At 43.9% G+C, this 15,141-nt stretch overlaps 1 protein-coding gene and 1 pseudogene across 8 annotated transcripts in view; both read right to left on the reverse strand.

The window, feature by feature from the left end:
• The window catches only part of Poln (DNA polymerase nu), a 126,971-nt gene that overhangs the window by 62,374 nt on the left and 49,456 nt on the right, over positions 1-15,141 (reverse strand). For 6 of the 8 annotated variants that reach the window (XM_070021689.1, XM_070021688.1, XM_070021693.1 and 3 more), the window contains 6 exons: positions 13,791-13,851; positions 13,100-13,164; positions 11,541-11,624; positions 11,167-11,262; positions 2,024-2,080; positions 298-351 (listed from right to left, as the gene is read on the reverse strand). In XM_070021689.1, the coding sequence (XP_069877790.1) occupies positions 298-351; positions 2,024-2,080; positions 11,167-11,262; positions 11,541-11,624; positions 13,100-13,164; positions 13,791-13,851 (417 nt within the window). The remainder of the gene's footprint in view (positions 1-297; positions 352-2,023; positions 2,081-11,166; positions 11,263-11,540; positions 11,625-13,099; positions 13,165-13,790; positions 13,852-15,141) is intronic. The other 2 variants (XM_070021690.1, XM_070021694.1) reach the window with 2 other exon arrangements.
• LOC138826477 (dnaJ homolog subfamily C member 3 pseudogene) lies at positions 3,524-4,714 on the reverse strand (annotated as a pseudogene).

The raw sequence follows: 15,141 nt of genomic DNA on the forward strand, positions 1-15,141 counted from the left end.
CAGACAGGTTCTGTCATTTGCTGCATGGTCTCAAGTCATAGAGATCTGTAACTGCAGACTCCTTGTCTGTTAGCAAAGGCAGTAACATCTGCTTCTACAGTGATGGGAAAGCACGAGGCTAGGGGAAGAACTGCTTCATAAACGGAAGTCTTGAGATTCTACAGAACCTGAACAACTGGTGGTCCGCAGATCCAAGACGACTTCATCATTTAACAGAATTGTAAATGTCCTATGTGTATCTGAACTTGCTTATAAGCCACCTTTCTAAGACCACTTTTTATTTTAAGCCTCAGTTACCTTTTCCATACAAGCTAGAAATCCATCTACAAAGGTTGACTTGATCTTGTGAACCTAAACCGCAAAGACAAGAATAGCCATTTTTTTATTTCAACAGGAACACAGTGCTGGGCACATGCTGTCAAAGTCACCTCATTTGACCTCAGGCGGTGCCTGCCAGGATTGAGCAGCACTGGCGCACAGAGAAAGGTGCTACCCTACCCTTCTTTTCAATGTAATTTATTGTTATTATGAAGGTGTTGTACAGAGGGGTTACCGTTTCTTAAGTCAGGTAATGAGTATACTTCTTTTTGGAAAATGTCACCCCTTCCTTTGCAAATGGCATAGTTCATTTTCCACATACTGTCTACTGAGTACCATGCCTGCTTCTGTTCACTTTCCCTCCCTCCATTTCTGTACCTCCTTTCCCCCCTCCTAAAAATACAAGGGGAAAAAAACCAAAAGCCAAAACACTACTTCTACTACCCTACTACCACCAAAAACCCCATGTTTCCATTTCCTGAAATTTATCTCAGTAAAGAGTATTTTAAATATTCAGAGGAGCTATACCTTTGGGTTTCTTCACTAAGTATTCTCCTTTAGTCCAATTGTGTGCTACATTGCTATTTTATTTTATTTTTTGTCAGTTGTGGGGCTTGAACTCTGGTCCTGGGCACTGTCCCTGAGCTCTTCAGCTCAAGGCAAGTGCTCTACCACTTGAGCCACAGTGCCACTTCTGGTTTTCTGTGGTTTACTAGAGATAAGAGTCTAACAGACTTTCCTGCCTGGGCTGGCTTCCAACTGTAATCCTCAGGTCTCAGCCTTCTGAGTAGCTAGGATTACAGGTGTGAGCCACCGGCTCCCAGCTACCTTACCCTTTTAAAATTAATCTTTTATTCAGCAATATTTCTAGATTTGCAGATAAGTTGTAAATATAAGCAAATCAATAAAAATCTCACCCAGTGTCCTTGAGGTCTGTGTGCCCTTTCTAGACCCCTCCCACTTGACATGTTTCTGCACGTGGACAGCAGGCCACGAGCTCAGTAGGTAATAGGACCAGCAGTCTCAGCAATGGTAAAGTTATAAATGGGGTTCATGAACAACAGAAAACACTGAAGTAATGGGCAGATTTGTGTACTAGAAAAAGCATCAGTAGCCGCAGGAGTAAAGGGGTCATCAACCCCTTGGCAAATGTTACTGAGCAAAAACACTGTCCTGGGGCACAAGGACCACTGGAAGAGTGGGGGCTTTTGTAGGGTTGAAATATGAGTCAAAACAAAGCCACAGTAATGACAGGCTGTCAGTCTCCCTCTACATAGGACTCCTCGGGTTGCCTGTGCTGGGCACAGCACACCCTCTGGCATAAGATCACATCATGGGATGAGGAAGCAGAAATAACACAAAGTTGGCTGAGAAGATACCCTTCACTTAGAACAGCAAGGGAGTCGCAGCTTATGTGAGTGCATTCACAGAGAGAGGGTCAGACAGCATTCTTACAAACTAGTTACAAAAATGTCTACTCGTGCTGGGAAGGTGGCTCAGTGGTAGAGCGCTTGCCTTCCATGCCTGAGGCCCTAGGTTCGATTCCTCAGCACCACATAAGCAAAAAGAAAAAAGCCGGAAGTGGCGCTGTGGCTCAAGTGGTAGAGTGCTAGCCTTGAGCTGAAGAGCTGAGGGACAGCGCCCAGGCCCAGAGTTCAGGCCCACAACTGGACCCCCCCCCCCAAAAAAAAAAAAGTCTACTCACCTGCCTGTATTCCAAAATTATCTTGGGTAATGGATGAAGGCCTTGCAGAGAACTTAACTAAAAAATGAAAATATGAATCACCAATGTAATTTTTTCATATTAATATTTTGAATATTTTCAGCAGGAGAAACTCACAGCTACAAATGGGCAAATGAAATAAACATAGATTGCTTTGTCAGAAACAAAACATTCCTCGCCTCCCTGCTGTTGTACACTCATCAACCCTAAGTCTAGAATGGGTGAGGATAGCCTTTTCTCTACTCTGGTCATACACAAACTAAAATATTTGAATTTTTCATTAGGACCCCAGAACAAGGTTTCTTTGTTTTTAATCGTGTGTGTGTGTGTGTGTGTCTGTGTGTGTGTGTGTGTGTGTGTGTGTGTGTGTGTGTGTGTGTGTGTCTGTCTGTCTGTCTGTCTGTCTGTGTCTGTGTGCATGCACTAATCCTGGGGCTTGAACTCAGTGCCTAGGTGCTATCCGAGTTTTGCTCAAGGCTAGCACTCTACTATTTGAACCACAGCTCCACTTTTGGCTTTTTGGTGATTAATTGGAATAAAGAGTCTCACAGACTTTGCTATCTAGGCTGGCTTTGAAGCACAATCCTCAGATCTCATCTTCTTGTGTAGCTATGATTACAAATGTAAGCCACTGAAACCTGGTTTGTTTTTAATCTTAAGAAAAAACGATAAAGGAAGCAGGAAAGTGATGGCTTACACCCTAAACTTAACTACTCATGTGGCTGAGATCTGAGAACTGCTGTTCAAAGCCAGGTTGGGAAAGCTAATCGCAGACTCTTATCTCCAATTAACCAGCAAGAAAGCTGGGATTGGTGGTATAGGTCAAGTGGTAAGAGCACCAACCTTGAGCAGAAAAATCCAAGGGAGAGCATGATACTCAGAGTTCCTGCCCAGTACTGGCACAGATAAATACACACATACATGTATACACACATGTACATATATACATATATGTGAATATATACATCTATGTGTATAGATGTATATACACATATATGTAAATAAAGGGTGAAGAGGAAAAAACAGTTGGTTTAATTGAAGTGGGATTTAATCTAATGGTCCTCCTGAGATGAAGGAGTCCCAGCTTCTGTGGAAAGGCTGCAGCTTCCTTCTTGCTGGCTCTCTGCATGGAAAGAGTCTTCTCTATTGACAAGATTCTTCTTTATTTCTGGATCAAGGAGGATATTTTATCATTATTTTTCTTTCCTTCATTCTGGAAGTTGTCTGAGTGCCACTACAATGTTAATTTTCAGTATACTTTAATGATTTCTTGCTTGCTTTTTTTTTTCTTTTTTGCCAGTCATGGGGCTTGAACTCAAGGCCTGGGCACTGTCCCTGAACTTCTTTTGCTCAAGGCTAGCACTCTGCCACTTGAGCCACAGTGCTACTTCTGGCTTTTTTTTTTTAGTAGTTTAATTATTAGGGATAGGAGTCTCACGGAGTTTCATGCCTGGGCTGGCTTTGAACTGTGATCATCAGGTTTCAACTTCTTGAGTAACTAGGATTACAGGTCTGAGCCACTGGTGCCCAGCCGATTTCTTGCTTTTTGACATTTCTTTTTACTCTCAAGATTATATAATAATTTCATTTCTATGACTGTTTCAATGGTCCATGTGCTTTCTCTAGACCTTCCTGAATTTGTTGATGACTTTCATTATGTTCTTGAGCAGCTTCATAATCCTGAATAGTTTTACCGTACAATTCTATTAAACAGACATCTCTTGATCTTTCAGAGCATTCACACTGTCTTGTTCCATCTGTAAAACTTCAGAACATACTCTAATAGCTTCAGTGGACTTCTTGTCCTTAGGAAAGTATCAACCAATACTTCCTTGTGAACGAATTGTATATGTATCCATGCTGGGCTTTGCTTTCCTGGCAGATCCAGACTTGCTGGCTGCATCTGTGCATCTTCTATCTCTGATGAGCTCTTCAGCTGAATCAATCAATTCATGACATGCAAAACATCTTTTATGATCTTGATCAAGTTCAAGACATTCACAACATCACTGAGGACAAACTGTGTAGGTCATGTGCTGATTCTGTAAAATACCTCAGTATGATCATTCTTCAATTTTGATGAAGCTTTTAAGTCACAGAATTTCTAGGTTCCTTTTCTTATATAAAAATATTCAGTTCGAACTTCACATTATTCTGCTTCCCAAATACAAACCTCCAAAATCTTACCAAGGAAGGTATCGCAACAGTATGATCTAAGTTTGTGAATGCAGATGCTGTATTTTGTCAGATTTTGTACATTGACTGAGCTTCCTTTTCTTCATTTTCACTTGGGTTATATTTGAGCACTTTTATGAGATCATCTTTCTGACACATCAAGTCTTCCTATAATCTTGCTACAATGAAAGCCACGCAAGTTACATCAGGAAGTGCTGCTCTTGATTTACTAGTGGTTAGAAAGACAGGAGCCCTCCAGTCCAATAGCATGCAACATAGCTATCAGGGTTACCATCCACTGTAGCATGAAACTAAGATAAAGCACCAGCTAGATGTCCAGCAGCAAGTAAGTTCTTGCCCAATTGAGATGTGTCTCAACAACTGCATTTACTGCGCATTCAGCACCTTTGTACTGCAAGTCCTCCAGGACCGGCAGGAAGGGAACGCCAGGCCCAGCTGGCTGATCACAAAACTAGACAACACCATGTCTGAGGGCATTGGGGATGTGGAGGAGAAAGGTATAACACCTACTAGCTCTGGCTACCACTACAGCTGCCTGCTCTCTGCTCTTAGTCTTTGTTTTGTGTGTGTGTGTGTGTTTTTTTTTTTGGGGGGGGGTCCGGTTGTGGGGCCTGAACTCTGGGCCTGGGCGCTGTCCCTCAGCTCTTCAGCTCAAGGCTAGCCCTCTACCACTTGAGCCACCGTGCCACTTCCAGCTTCTTTTTTTTTTTTTCATTTTATTTTATTTGTGAACATACTGTACAGAGGGGTTACAATTACATGGGCAGGATAATGCGTACATTTCTTATCAAGCATTGCAGCCTCCTCCTTTGTTTACCCTTCACATCCCTTCCCAACCTCCCCCCACACTCCCCCAACCCAATCCTCCCCCCCCCCGCACCAACGTTGTAAAACTCGTTTTCGACATGACAACTTGTACTTCTCATTGTTGCAACAGGTCCACCTGTATCCTTAAACGACTTGTTTTTCCCCATCTCCTCCACAAGTTATACTGACATCAGCTTTTTTCTTTTTGCTTATGCTGAGGAATCGAATCCAGGGCCTCAGGCATGCAAGGCAAGCGCTCTACCACTGAGCCACCTTCCCAGCCCCTCTCTGCTCTTTGTCTAGCCAACTGTCTCTGTGTGTAAACATCTTGACAGCAGAAGTCTGAAAACACTTCAAAAGAACTAAGTGTTTGCTCGTACAGCACTGTAAACAAAGTACTGCACATGTTAAGGATCAGAGAAGGAGGACATAGGAAGCCTGCAGCCCTGCCACTTTATTGAAGGCAATGCTGGCTCATGACACCGCACCCTTCTGACCTTGCTTCCACTCCACCACTCCACTCGCCCACTGGCGCCTCCTCTTGCTGACCTCCAGTGTCAGTTTCTCAGAGTTCAGCTGTGTGGTTACTGACTGGTAGAAGAGCTTCCAACACTGCCCGATGGCTTGCCTGCCTGGCTGGCTCTGAGTCAGTGGTAGTATCAGTTGGGTATCTGAGTATCTACACCTTCCAAATCTCCAGCAGAGTGGAACACCACTGTCTCAGGGTGATGGAAACAGAGATCAGCTGACAGCTTCCTGCAAGTGCAGGCTCCATCCCTACAGCATTCACCCCTGGCTCCAGCCCACAGATACACCTAGACACACCTGTCCAGATGAAGTGGCACACAGCACCATGTGCACATCTGCCTGAACACGCCCCACACTAAACAGTGGGCACCTCACAAACAAACTACCCTCTTCTCCATTTCCTCATAGTAGCTGTATCCAGTGTACAGGCGCACACTCAGGAGCCTCACTGTTATTTACATGCACACCAATGTACTGGAGGTCCTTTCTGTTCTAAAATATTTTGGAAATCCATCTGCTCCACTCCACTTCCCTGATATCACCTGCATTGTAGTGACAAAGCCTGTTTGTTAGTGAGATACAAGATACAAGAGAGCCAGATACAAGAGTGATATTGTAAACATACATAACACCTGTGAGAAGAGGTCCAAAGCTGGGTTACAAAATGCCAGGGAGGAGGTGTCACAACAGGAGCTTCATGGGTGCAGATGTAGAGCGGTTCAGCCGCTTCCGAGGCAGACGTGGTGGTTTCCTGAAACACTCGGTGTACTCTTACTATGTGACCCAACAATCGTGCTCCTCGGTGTTTACCAAAGGGACTGGAAACTCAAGTCTATATGAGTGAGTGATAACTGCCAAAACTCGAAAACAATCAAGATGTCCTTCAGCAGGCACTGGTGGTTTGTGCCTATAATCCTGGCTACTAAGGAGGCTAAGATCTGGAAAATCATGGTTTGAGGCCAGCCTGGGCAGAAAAGTAAGACTTCTCCAAAATAATTAGCAAAAAATCAGGGCTGGAGGCATGGCTCAAGTGGCAGAACATCTGCTGAGCAAGCAAGGTGAGTCAAAACCTTGAGTTCAAACCTCAGTATTATCAAGGAAAAAAAAAGACATCCTTAGCAAATAAGTAGATAAACAAACAATATCCAGACTGTGGAATATTATTCAATGCTAAAATAAATGGTTGTCAACCATGAAAGATAGGAGAAATGTTAGCTAAAACTGCTAAGAAAGCTCCATTCTGTGTGACTCCAATGACTTTATGGTACCCTGGGAAAGCAAAGCTATGGAGACAGTATAAAGGTCAGTGGTCACCTGGGATTGGGATAGAGACAGAGGAATATGCAGGAAAAAAAAGGATTTTTAGAGCTGTGAAAATATTCTGAATAATACAATAATAGTCAACACATGGCATTATTTTCTTGTCCAAACAGTAACAGTGAGCCTTAACTTAATGTAAGGACTGGACAATAATGTGTTAGTGTAGGTTCATCAACTGGAACAAACGTCCATCTGTGAGTGCAGTTGTAGCATCAGGATCATGTGTGTGTGGCAACAGGGCGCATGTGGAAACTGCACTTTCTGCTTGATGGGATGTGTTCTGAAAGGTCATCTGCAGCCCTCCCGTGGCCTGCAGAGCATAGTCCTGGCCTATCTCTCAGTTTTGTCATAAGGCTGTAGCCTCAGAGACCTGAGCAGCCAGAGCCCCAAGCCCTGCTCCCCATTCCAAGCACAGGTAGAACCTTATCTTCAAGCTTCCACTTATGCATCATGTTTTGAAGTTCTTTCTGAACAGCTCAGTCTAAAACATGTCATTCTGCCTGATGTTCTCCCCCTCAATATCTTACTTTCATGTTAGGAGATCTTATCCCACTGGATAAATATGTTTCTGTGATAATGATAAATATGTTTCTATGATGCTTAATTTTAGGTGTTAACTTGATTATATCAAGGGACTATCTAGAGGCTGGTGAAGTATTCCTTCTGGGTCTACTGTGAGGACTTTTCAGAAAAGGTTGGAAAATCGTGGGCTGACCAAGGAAAGATCTACCCTCGATTACCCTAGTGGACCCTGGCTCTTAGGCCTCCTGCCTCAGACTGAGACTTACACAGTCAATTCCCTGGGTAGAGGCTCTAGACTTAGACTAAGAAATGCCATTAGGACCCTTGGGTCCCCAGCTTGCAAAGGGTTGATAATAGGAGTTCTCAGCCTCCATAACCTCATGAGCCAATAATAAATGTCTCCTCAGATGGGTGGTGGTGGCTCACGCCTGTCATCCTAGCTACTCAGGAGGCTGAGCTCTGAAGATCATAGCTCAAAGCCAGCCCAGCAGGAAAGTCTGTGAGACTCTTATCTCCAATAAACCACCAGAAGGCTGGAAGTGGAGTTGTGTCTCAAGTGACAGAGCACTAGCCTTGAGCAAAGAATTCAGCTCAAGGACAGTGTACAAGCCCCAAGTTCATGCCCCAGGACCAGCACAAAACAAACAAACAACAAACAAATAAATATATAAATGTCTTCTCATACATCTATATCTAGCATGTTGGATCTGCCCCTCTGGAGAACTCTAATACAATCCCCCACTGGAACAGTTCCTGTTTTATGATGACAAAGGCCTTTTCCTATCAAGCTATTAAACTGTGTTTAATTCTGAACTAGGGTACAACAAATGTTGAACAAATAGGGAAGCCACCTGCCTTATTCATGGCTAGAGTATCCAAAGTTTAGCTGTATTCTTGATATATAATAGATGCCCATCAGAGGGTGTAACTACATGACCTGGGGACCCCTCCCTTCAGTCAGGTGGAGGTCTGGGAGTTAACTCCCAGAAATGCTGAAAGCTTCCTAACCCCAAGATCAGGCCACTTTCCCAGAATCTGAGTCCCCTACAATGCTCTTAAAATATATGACTTCACTGGAGGAAATACTAAAACTGCCTTCAGTATGTGGCTAAGGAAGAACCCTTTCTCACCCTGGGTGTGTCTACTGTGGGGCAGGAATTCCCACTGTTCCCAGGCAGGAGTGAGTAGAGAAGACTGCCAGCTGGAACCACACATCTCCAGAATGCCGAATGCCACCCTGCCCAGCTGCACCCTTCAGCCGGCATCAGCGAGCCCTGGTGAAGAGTGCCAGAACGGGCCTGCATCAGTGTAGAGATCACGCTCTCTGACCAGCAAGCATTTACCCAGAAACCAGTATCAGAATATGTGAGAATCTGCCACAAGTTTTCAAACTTATACTTCCAAATAATGCGCTCAACAAAGAGGAATCATAATGGAAATGAGAATATACATAGAGAATGTGAGCATTACACACAGACAATGTGAAAGTGAAAACTTGAGTCATTCAAGTCTACTGAGTGTTCCCTGCTCCCAGGAGAATTCCAGAACAAAGCAAGCTCATGCCATGTGAGTGCTAAATCTCAAAGCAGTCAGAAAAATGAAGGTGTAAATTCCAAGTTCTCCTTAGCCCTGGGATGCTGAGGAGGAAGAGGGCAGGAAGGAGGGGAGGGAGCTGGTGGGAGGAGCCACAGGGCTCATTACACCCTGGGAACGGGATAAGGAGGATGGAGAGAAATAGCAAAAAGGAATTTAGAGCAGTATCCATATTTTACTTATCAAATGTCATCTTTTAAATGCACAGAATGAACAGCTTGACTTAGCTAAACAAGAGTGAGGTCAATGATTCATGTTGATGATATCTGTGGGAAAAAAATTAACGTCAGTGCTCAACTTTGTCTACAGGAAAACATATCAAAACCAGGAAAGTGATACTTCCTTTCTTGTATTATTGGCTATCTTGAGAGCAGAGGGAGCTGCAAGGGAAGGGCAACAGTGCTGGCTGGTGCCAGGACAGAAAATGAACTGCCCGCAGGTGCAGGCTCCAGGCCCCGTGTGCTCTCCGAGGTGGTGCCTGCCAGCGGCGTTGGGCTGCGGTCCATCTTTAGTTCTGTTGACACACCTAGGCATATTCGCACTCAACCCGTAAGATCCCATCAGGAAAATCACTATTACATCCTTTCACAGACCTGGAACTAAGGCCCAAAGCAATCAGGTAAGGGTGGCTACCGAGGACCTGGCAGTTCCAAGTCCCTTGTGGGGCACCCTTGGCAAGAGACCTTTGTTCTCCTCAGAGCCTCTCACTCAGATGCTGAGAACCAGCTACGAGGAGTCAGTGAGCACAAGCTCTGTGAGGGCTTGTTTCCGCAGCTCTGCCATGGCCCTGACAGACATACGGAATGCTGGAGTGTCAGAGGAGTCTAAGGAGAAACTCCCCCTGCCACAAAGCCAAGAGCCAGATGGCACAGGAACTGTAAACTCAAGCACCAGTAGCAACTCCCCATAACAACACAGTCCACTTCTCACAGGCTTCTCCTCAGAAGCCCTTCAGTGAAGCCACTTGTCAGCTCTGAACGTCTGTAATCGAAGCTACTCAGGAGACTGAGATTTGAGATCTGAGGATCATGGTTCAAAGCCAGCCCAGAAGGAAAGGACTTAATACTCTTTTGTGTGTGTGTGTGTGTGTGAAAATACCGTACAGAGGGGTTACAATTACATGGGCAAGATAACGAGTACATTTCTTATCAAGCATTGTTGCCTCCTCCATGGTTTCCCTTTCCTATCCGTTCCCATACCCTCCCCCCGCCCCCCAGGACTTAAGACTCTTATCTCCATTAACCACCAAAAAGTCAGAAGTGGGGCTGTGGCTTAAATGGTAAGGTGGTAGCAGGAGCAGAAAACCTCAGAGACAGCACCCAGGCCCTGGGTGCTGGCACACACACAAAAGTGTACCCTCTTGAAGAAGGGAAAGGGAAAAAGAAAGGGGAGTGAACAATTTTATAATACAATGTAAGTATGTATGAAAATAGATAAATGACTTCAAAAGTTCATTCCTCTTAAAGGAAGAACAGCTACAATTCTCTAAAATGAATTTGGGGAACAGGACTGATGATGACCCTCCTCATTTCTAGTCCCTTTTGTGACATGAAACAAAGAAGTCATAATTAGATTGTCAAGAATTTGTTTTAACCCAGGCATGGTATTACACTCCAGTAATCCCAGCATGTAGGAGGCTAGGACAGTAGCAGCTCAAGTTTGAGATCAGCCTAGACAGCATAAGTCAAAGAAACCAAAAAATAACTTAAGCCTGGCGCCGATGGCTCACACCTGTAATCCTAGCTACTCAGGAGGCTGAGATCTGAGGATCGCGGTTCAAAGCCAGCCCAGGCAGGAAAGTCCGTGAAACTCTTATCTCCAATAAACCACCAGAAAACCTGAAGTGGCGCTTTAACTCAAGTTGTAGAGCACTTGATCTGCAGAGCTGAGGGACAGAGCTCAGGCTCAGAGTTCAAGCCCACAGTGGACAAAAACAAAAACCAAAACAAAAAATAACTTAAGAACAAAATTCCACCACATCATCTTTTACCAGAAGTGTGGCCAGCCAGGCACTCCTGGAGGGCTGCTGGGCTCAGCCAGGAGCACAATCCTGGTAGGCGTCCGTCCCTGTCCCCTGAAGGCTGCTGCTGGCACGGAGGGCAGCACCCAGCCAGAGCAGGCCAACGAACATGTCAGACACAGAGATGCTGGAGTCTTACCACAGCCTCTGAGGTGGATGGATACTGCTGCAGCCCCATTCTGGGAAGACGTTTCTTCTGGCTCAACAGGTGCAACTTCAACTTGCCAAAGAGGATCTTCAACAAAAGCAATGCACACATATGAAAGAGCACCAGCCCTGAGGAAACCGCCATCCTGATCCTAGACAAAGCTGCTAGTCAGACACACAAATGGACGTTTTGCTTGCATTTTGATTTTCTGGAATTTAAAGACTCAAAAACTGAATATCATTTGTGAAAGAATACAAACTTAAATACTTTCTAATACAATATACTTATAAATTCAGAATAAACCTCCATTTTAACTCCTGAGTAAGAAATTTATTTTTTGAAAGAATACAAGAATTTACCATTACCTTACGAAGCTGATTATTACTCATTATAAGAAACTGTTCTCCTGAAACAAAGTGGGCTTCTTGCTCCAGTTCCTTGAGACGAGCCTGAATATGTAATAAACACATTTTCATAGTTTTCACAATTAATCAAACAATTACCAACAAAAAAGCTGATAATGGAATAAAAAGTAATCTATATTACCAAAATGGACACACACACACACACACACACACACACACAAACACACACACAATGGACTAATAGAATCACCCTATCCAAAATCTATAATAACAAACTGAAGAAAGCAAAAATATTTTTTTTTCTGGAAGAACTGACGTTTGAACTCAGAATCTTACACTTGCTAGGCAGGCAATATGCCAACCCTAACCTCAGTCTCAAAAGCAAAAATAATAATATACTAACATGATATTAGGACTAAAAAAAGGAATCCAGCATCACATGAAATAAGACAGAAAGAGAAAGGCTTATCAGAATATATGAGATCAGTAAGAAGAAGACATGAAAATGAGTAAACAATCTAAATAGATCCTTTACAAAAGGAAACTAATAGCTAATGGCAATAGAAAAGTTATTACCCTCATCAGTAATCAGGAAAACAGAAACTAAACTTTTTGTATGGTTTGTAATGAGGACAATCTAGAAATAACCAGGTGTTTTCCACAACACAGTCTATGCACTAAGCTACATAAAGCCATGCATTGAGGCTTAGATGCAGAAGGCTGAGTGAAAGGTCTCACTTTTGGTTTACTTAGTTACTGATTTACTTACAGTTCAATACTACTTACAGTTCTAAACCAAGCCAATTTACCTTGTTTGAAGAAACAAGTAAGGTTTTATTGAAGTGGAAAAACCACAAAGAAAAGCAACAACAAAATAACCATGAAGGCAGGGTGGAGGTTGCTTTTAACATCAGAAATGTGTTTCTGGCAGAAAAAGCAGACAGGGTTCTGGACATCCCATGCTTTAACCAAAGTGACAGTTGCACCTGAGTTTTCTTTAAGGTAAGTTTTCATGCATTTTTCATGTATCTTTCTGTATTTTTATTTTTAAAGGAACCCAAGAATTCCACCATTAGATTCTAGGGGACAATGTCCTTGCAAGAAAACCTGACACTTAAGGACTCTGTAGGTCCATTAAAGAACCTGTCTCTTAGGTGGAGGTGTGGTTACAGACAAAAGAACCACTCTGGCAAGCATAAAGTCCTGAGTTCAAACTGTCATACAACCAAAAAAAATCTATTATTTACCATATCCATGTCACATGTAATACTTGTCATTCCCCCTCACACACACAGTAGTTGCAATGCATGCTTCATGTGCACATGTGCAGCAAGGCAAGGTGTGCCCCCCACACGCAGCAGATGCAATGAAGGCCCCGTAAGCATGCGTGCAGTAAACACGACGTGTGCCCCCACAGGTACACATGCACTTGGATGCACTTGGATTTAAATCCTCCCTCCAGGAGTCAGCATGGAAGAACAGTATCAACCTCAGTCTGCAACCAATGGGAAGGAAAGAAACACAGAATCTACTGAGAAGACTCTGAAAGCACAGCTTACCCCAAGAAGTGCCGATGTCCTTTCCATTTCTTCTTTGTTCACCTGAATCTTGTGGTTTTCCATCACTATGGTTAAAAACCCAAGGTAAATCACACTTGCACTCCAGTAAAGAATCCTTTTCAGTAGACTAAAGAGCCCTACTCAGCAACTCCCATTTACGCAGCCCGGCCTCGGCTGGCCTTGTGAAGGGGTCGGCAGGGGGCCTGCACTGGCCTGCTCTGGCCTGGCCCCTTGCACTCCATATATGGAGATGTGCCAATGGCAGTGAGGCTCAGGCCTGGGCCAGAGGCACAGGTGAGAGCCCGGCTGGGTGCTAACAGGGAGAGTCTCAATGCTCCTGTCAGGCTGGAGAGGAGCACAGGACTTGAGGGTGGGTCAGGGTAGAAAAGTGACAACAAGTCAAAGATCAGAGAGGTCTCCTCCTTTTCTTCCTCCTCCTCCTCTTGATTTTATGGAACAAGAGGAGCCCAAATGGCCAAATGTCAGCAACTTTGAGATACTTGTAGACGGGGCGGTAATACAGCCCAACCCTCTTGCTACAGAAGGAAAAGTAAAGAGCTGCTGCCTTTTCAGAGCCCACAAGACAGGTGCCGATGGAAGCCAGAGAAAAGAGTCATTCCCAAATTATTCTCTAGAAAATTCTCTAGATTCTCTGGAAAGAATGACTATACTTCGTCTTGTGGTAACGTACCTGCCAAAATCGGTATCAGAGGAAGCTCCAAAGTGCAGAATAGTTTCCATAAACCATGAACCTGTTTCATAGGAAGAAATATCAATGTTACTCTTAAATTGCTGTCTGTATTTGTTGAACAAGCTACTTGATTTTGTGGCTCTAGAACAAAGGAAACTCCTGTTAGAGTGCATCTCTTTCTCATTATCTACTCTCCTTTGTTCTTTCAAGTAAAACTCCTATTTCTGTTGCATATCCTATTTTTCATCAAAATCCAGTAGAGATATTCAGAAATGCTAACTAGACAAACTGCGCCCCAATCTCCTTTACATTTTCTTGTTTTTTAGGATAGGTTTAAGAACTTGGCAGGCTTTTAGTCTTCCTTTTTAATATAAAAATAAGCTTGCTGAATTCTATAAATTTACTTCGATTTCTATTGAACTTGGATTGTGACCACCAACTAAAGAGCACTGGGATCTTTACACAAGGTCACATACTCTAAGATCATGAAATCCTTCCTCTTGTACTCTTGTTTTCTTCCATGAGCTTTATCAGAGTTTTGTCCTTACTTTGTCCTGCTGCTGTCTGAGAGCCTGCTGGACCTCACTGTCTAGCTCCTCCTGATTTCTCTGTCTGCCCTCCAGCCATTCTCTGCTGGCTTGTGCCCAAAGGCAGGCTGGCTCCCTTCAGGCCACATAATCTGGATTCCCTCTTCCGCCTGCATGAGTTCCATGTTTGGGTTCCAATAAAAGACTCAGGGAAGGAAGGGACAGAGACAGCTCATCTTGGATCCCGCTGGTGGACAAGCCCTTTACTGCCTGTCCCAGAAGGCATCTCTATGTTGTGGGTCTCTTTCATCATGCCCTGGCCTCTGACATAGCTCCTTGCTTCAGCTCAGTTGACTCCTCTGGTGGCTCTGGCTTCCCCATAAAACTCTGGTTGAGGAAAATTATTATTACTATTTTTAGTTGGTTGTGGGGCCTGAACTCTGGGCCTGGGCGCTGTCTCTCAGCTCTTCAGCTCAAGGCTAGCGCTCTACCACCTTGAGCCACAGCACCACTTCTGGCTTTTTGTGCTTATGTGGTATTGAGGAATCGAACCCAGGGCCTCATTCATGCAAGGCAACCGCTCTACCACTGAGCCACCTTCCTGGAAAATTATTTTTATACCACTACTAACTAAACTAAATGCTCAGCTTTTATATTATCTATCACTAGAAACATCCCTATTAAAGGAGGAGGTGTTTTATTTTTTCAGCACTTTGATTTAAACTCACGGCCTGTGCTTGTTTGACAGGCACCCTACTTCTGAGCCATGCTGCCAGCCTATTTTTACACTGGTTATTTTAGGATAGGGTCTTGCTTTTTGCCTG

This window comes from Dipodomys merriami, unplaced genomic scaffold, assembly GCF_024711535.1.
Source record: "Dipodomys merriami isolate MVZ:Mamm:240054 unplaced genomic scaffold, mDipMer1.0.p SCAF_143, whole genome shotgun sequence".
In the NCBI taxonomy this organism is placed as follows: domain Eukaryota; kingdom Metazoa; phylum Chordata; class Mammalia; order Rodentia; family Heteromyidae; genus Dipodomys; species Dipodomys merriami.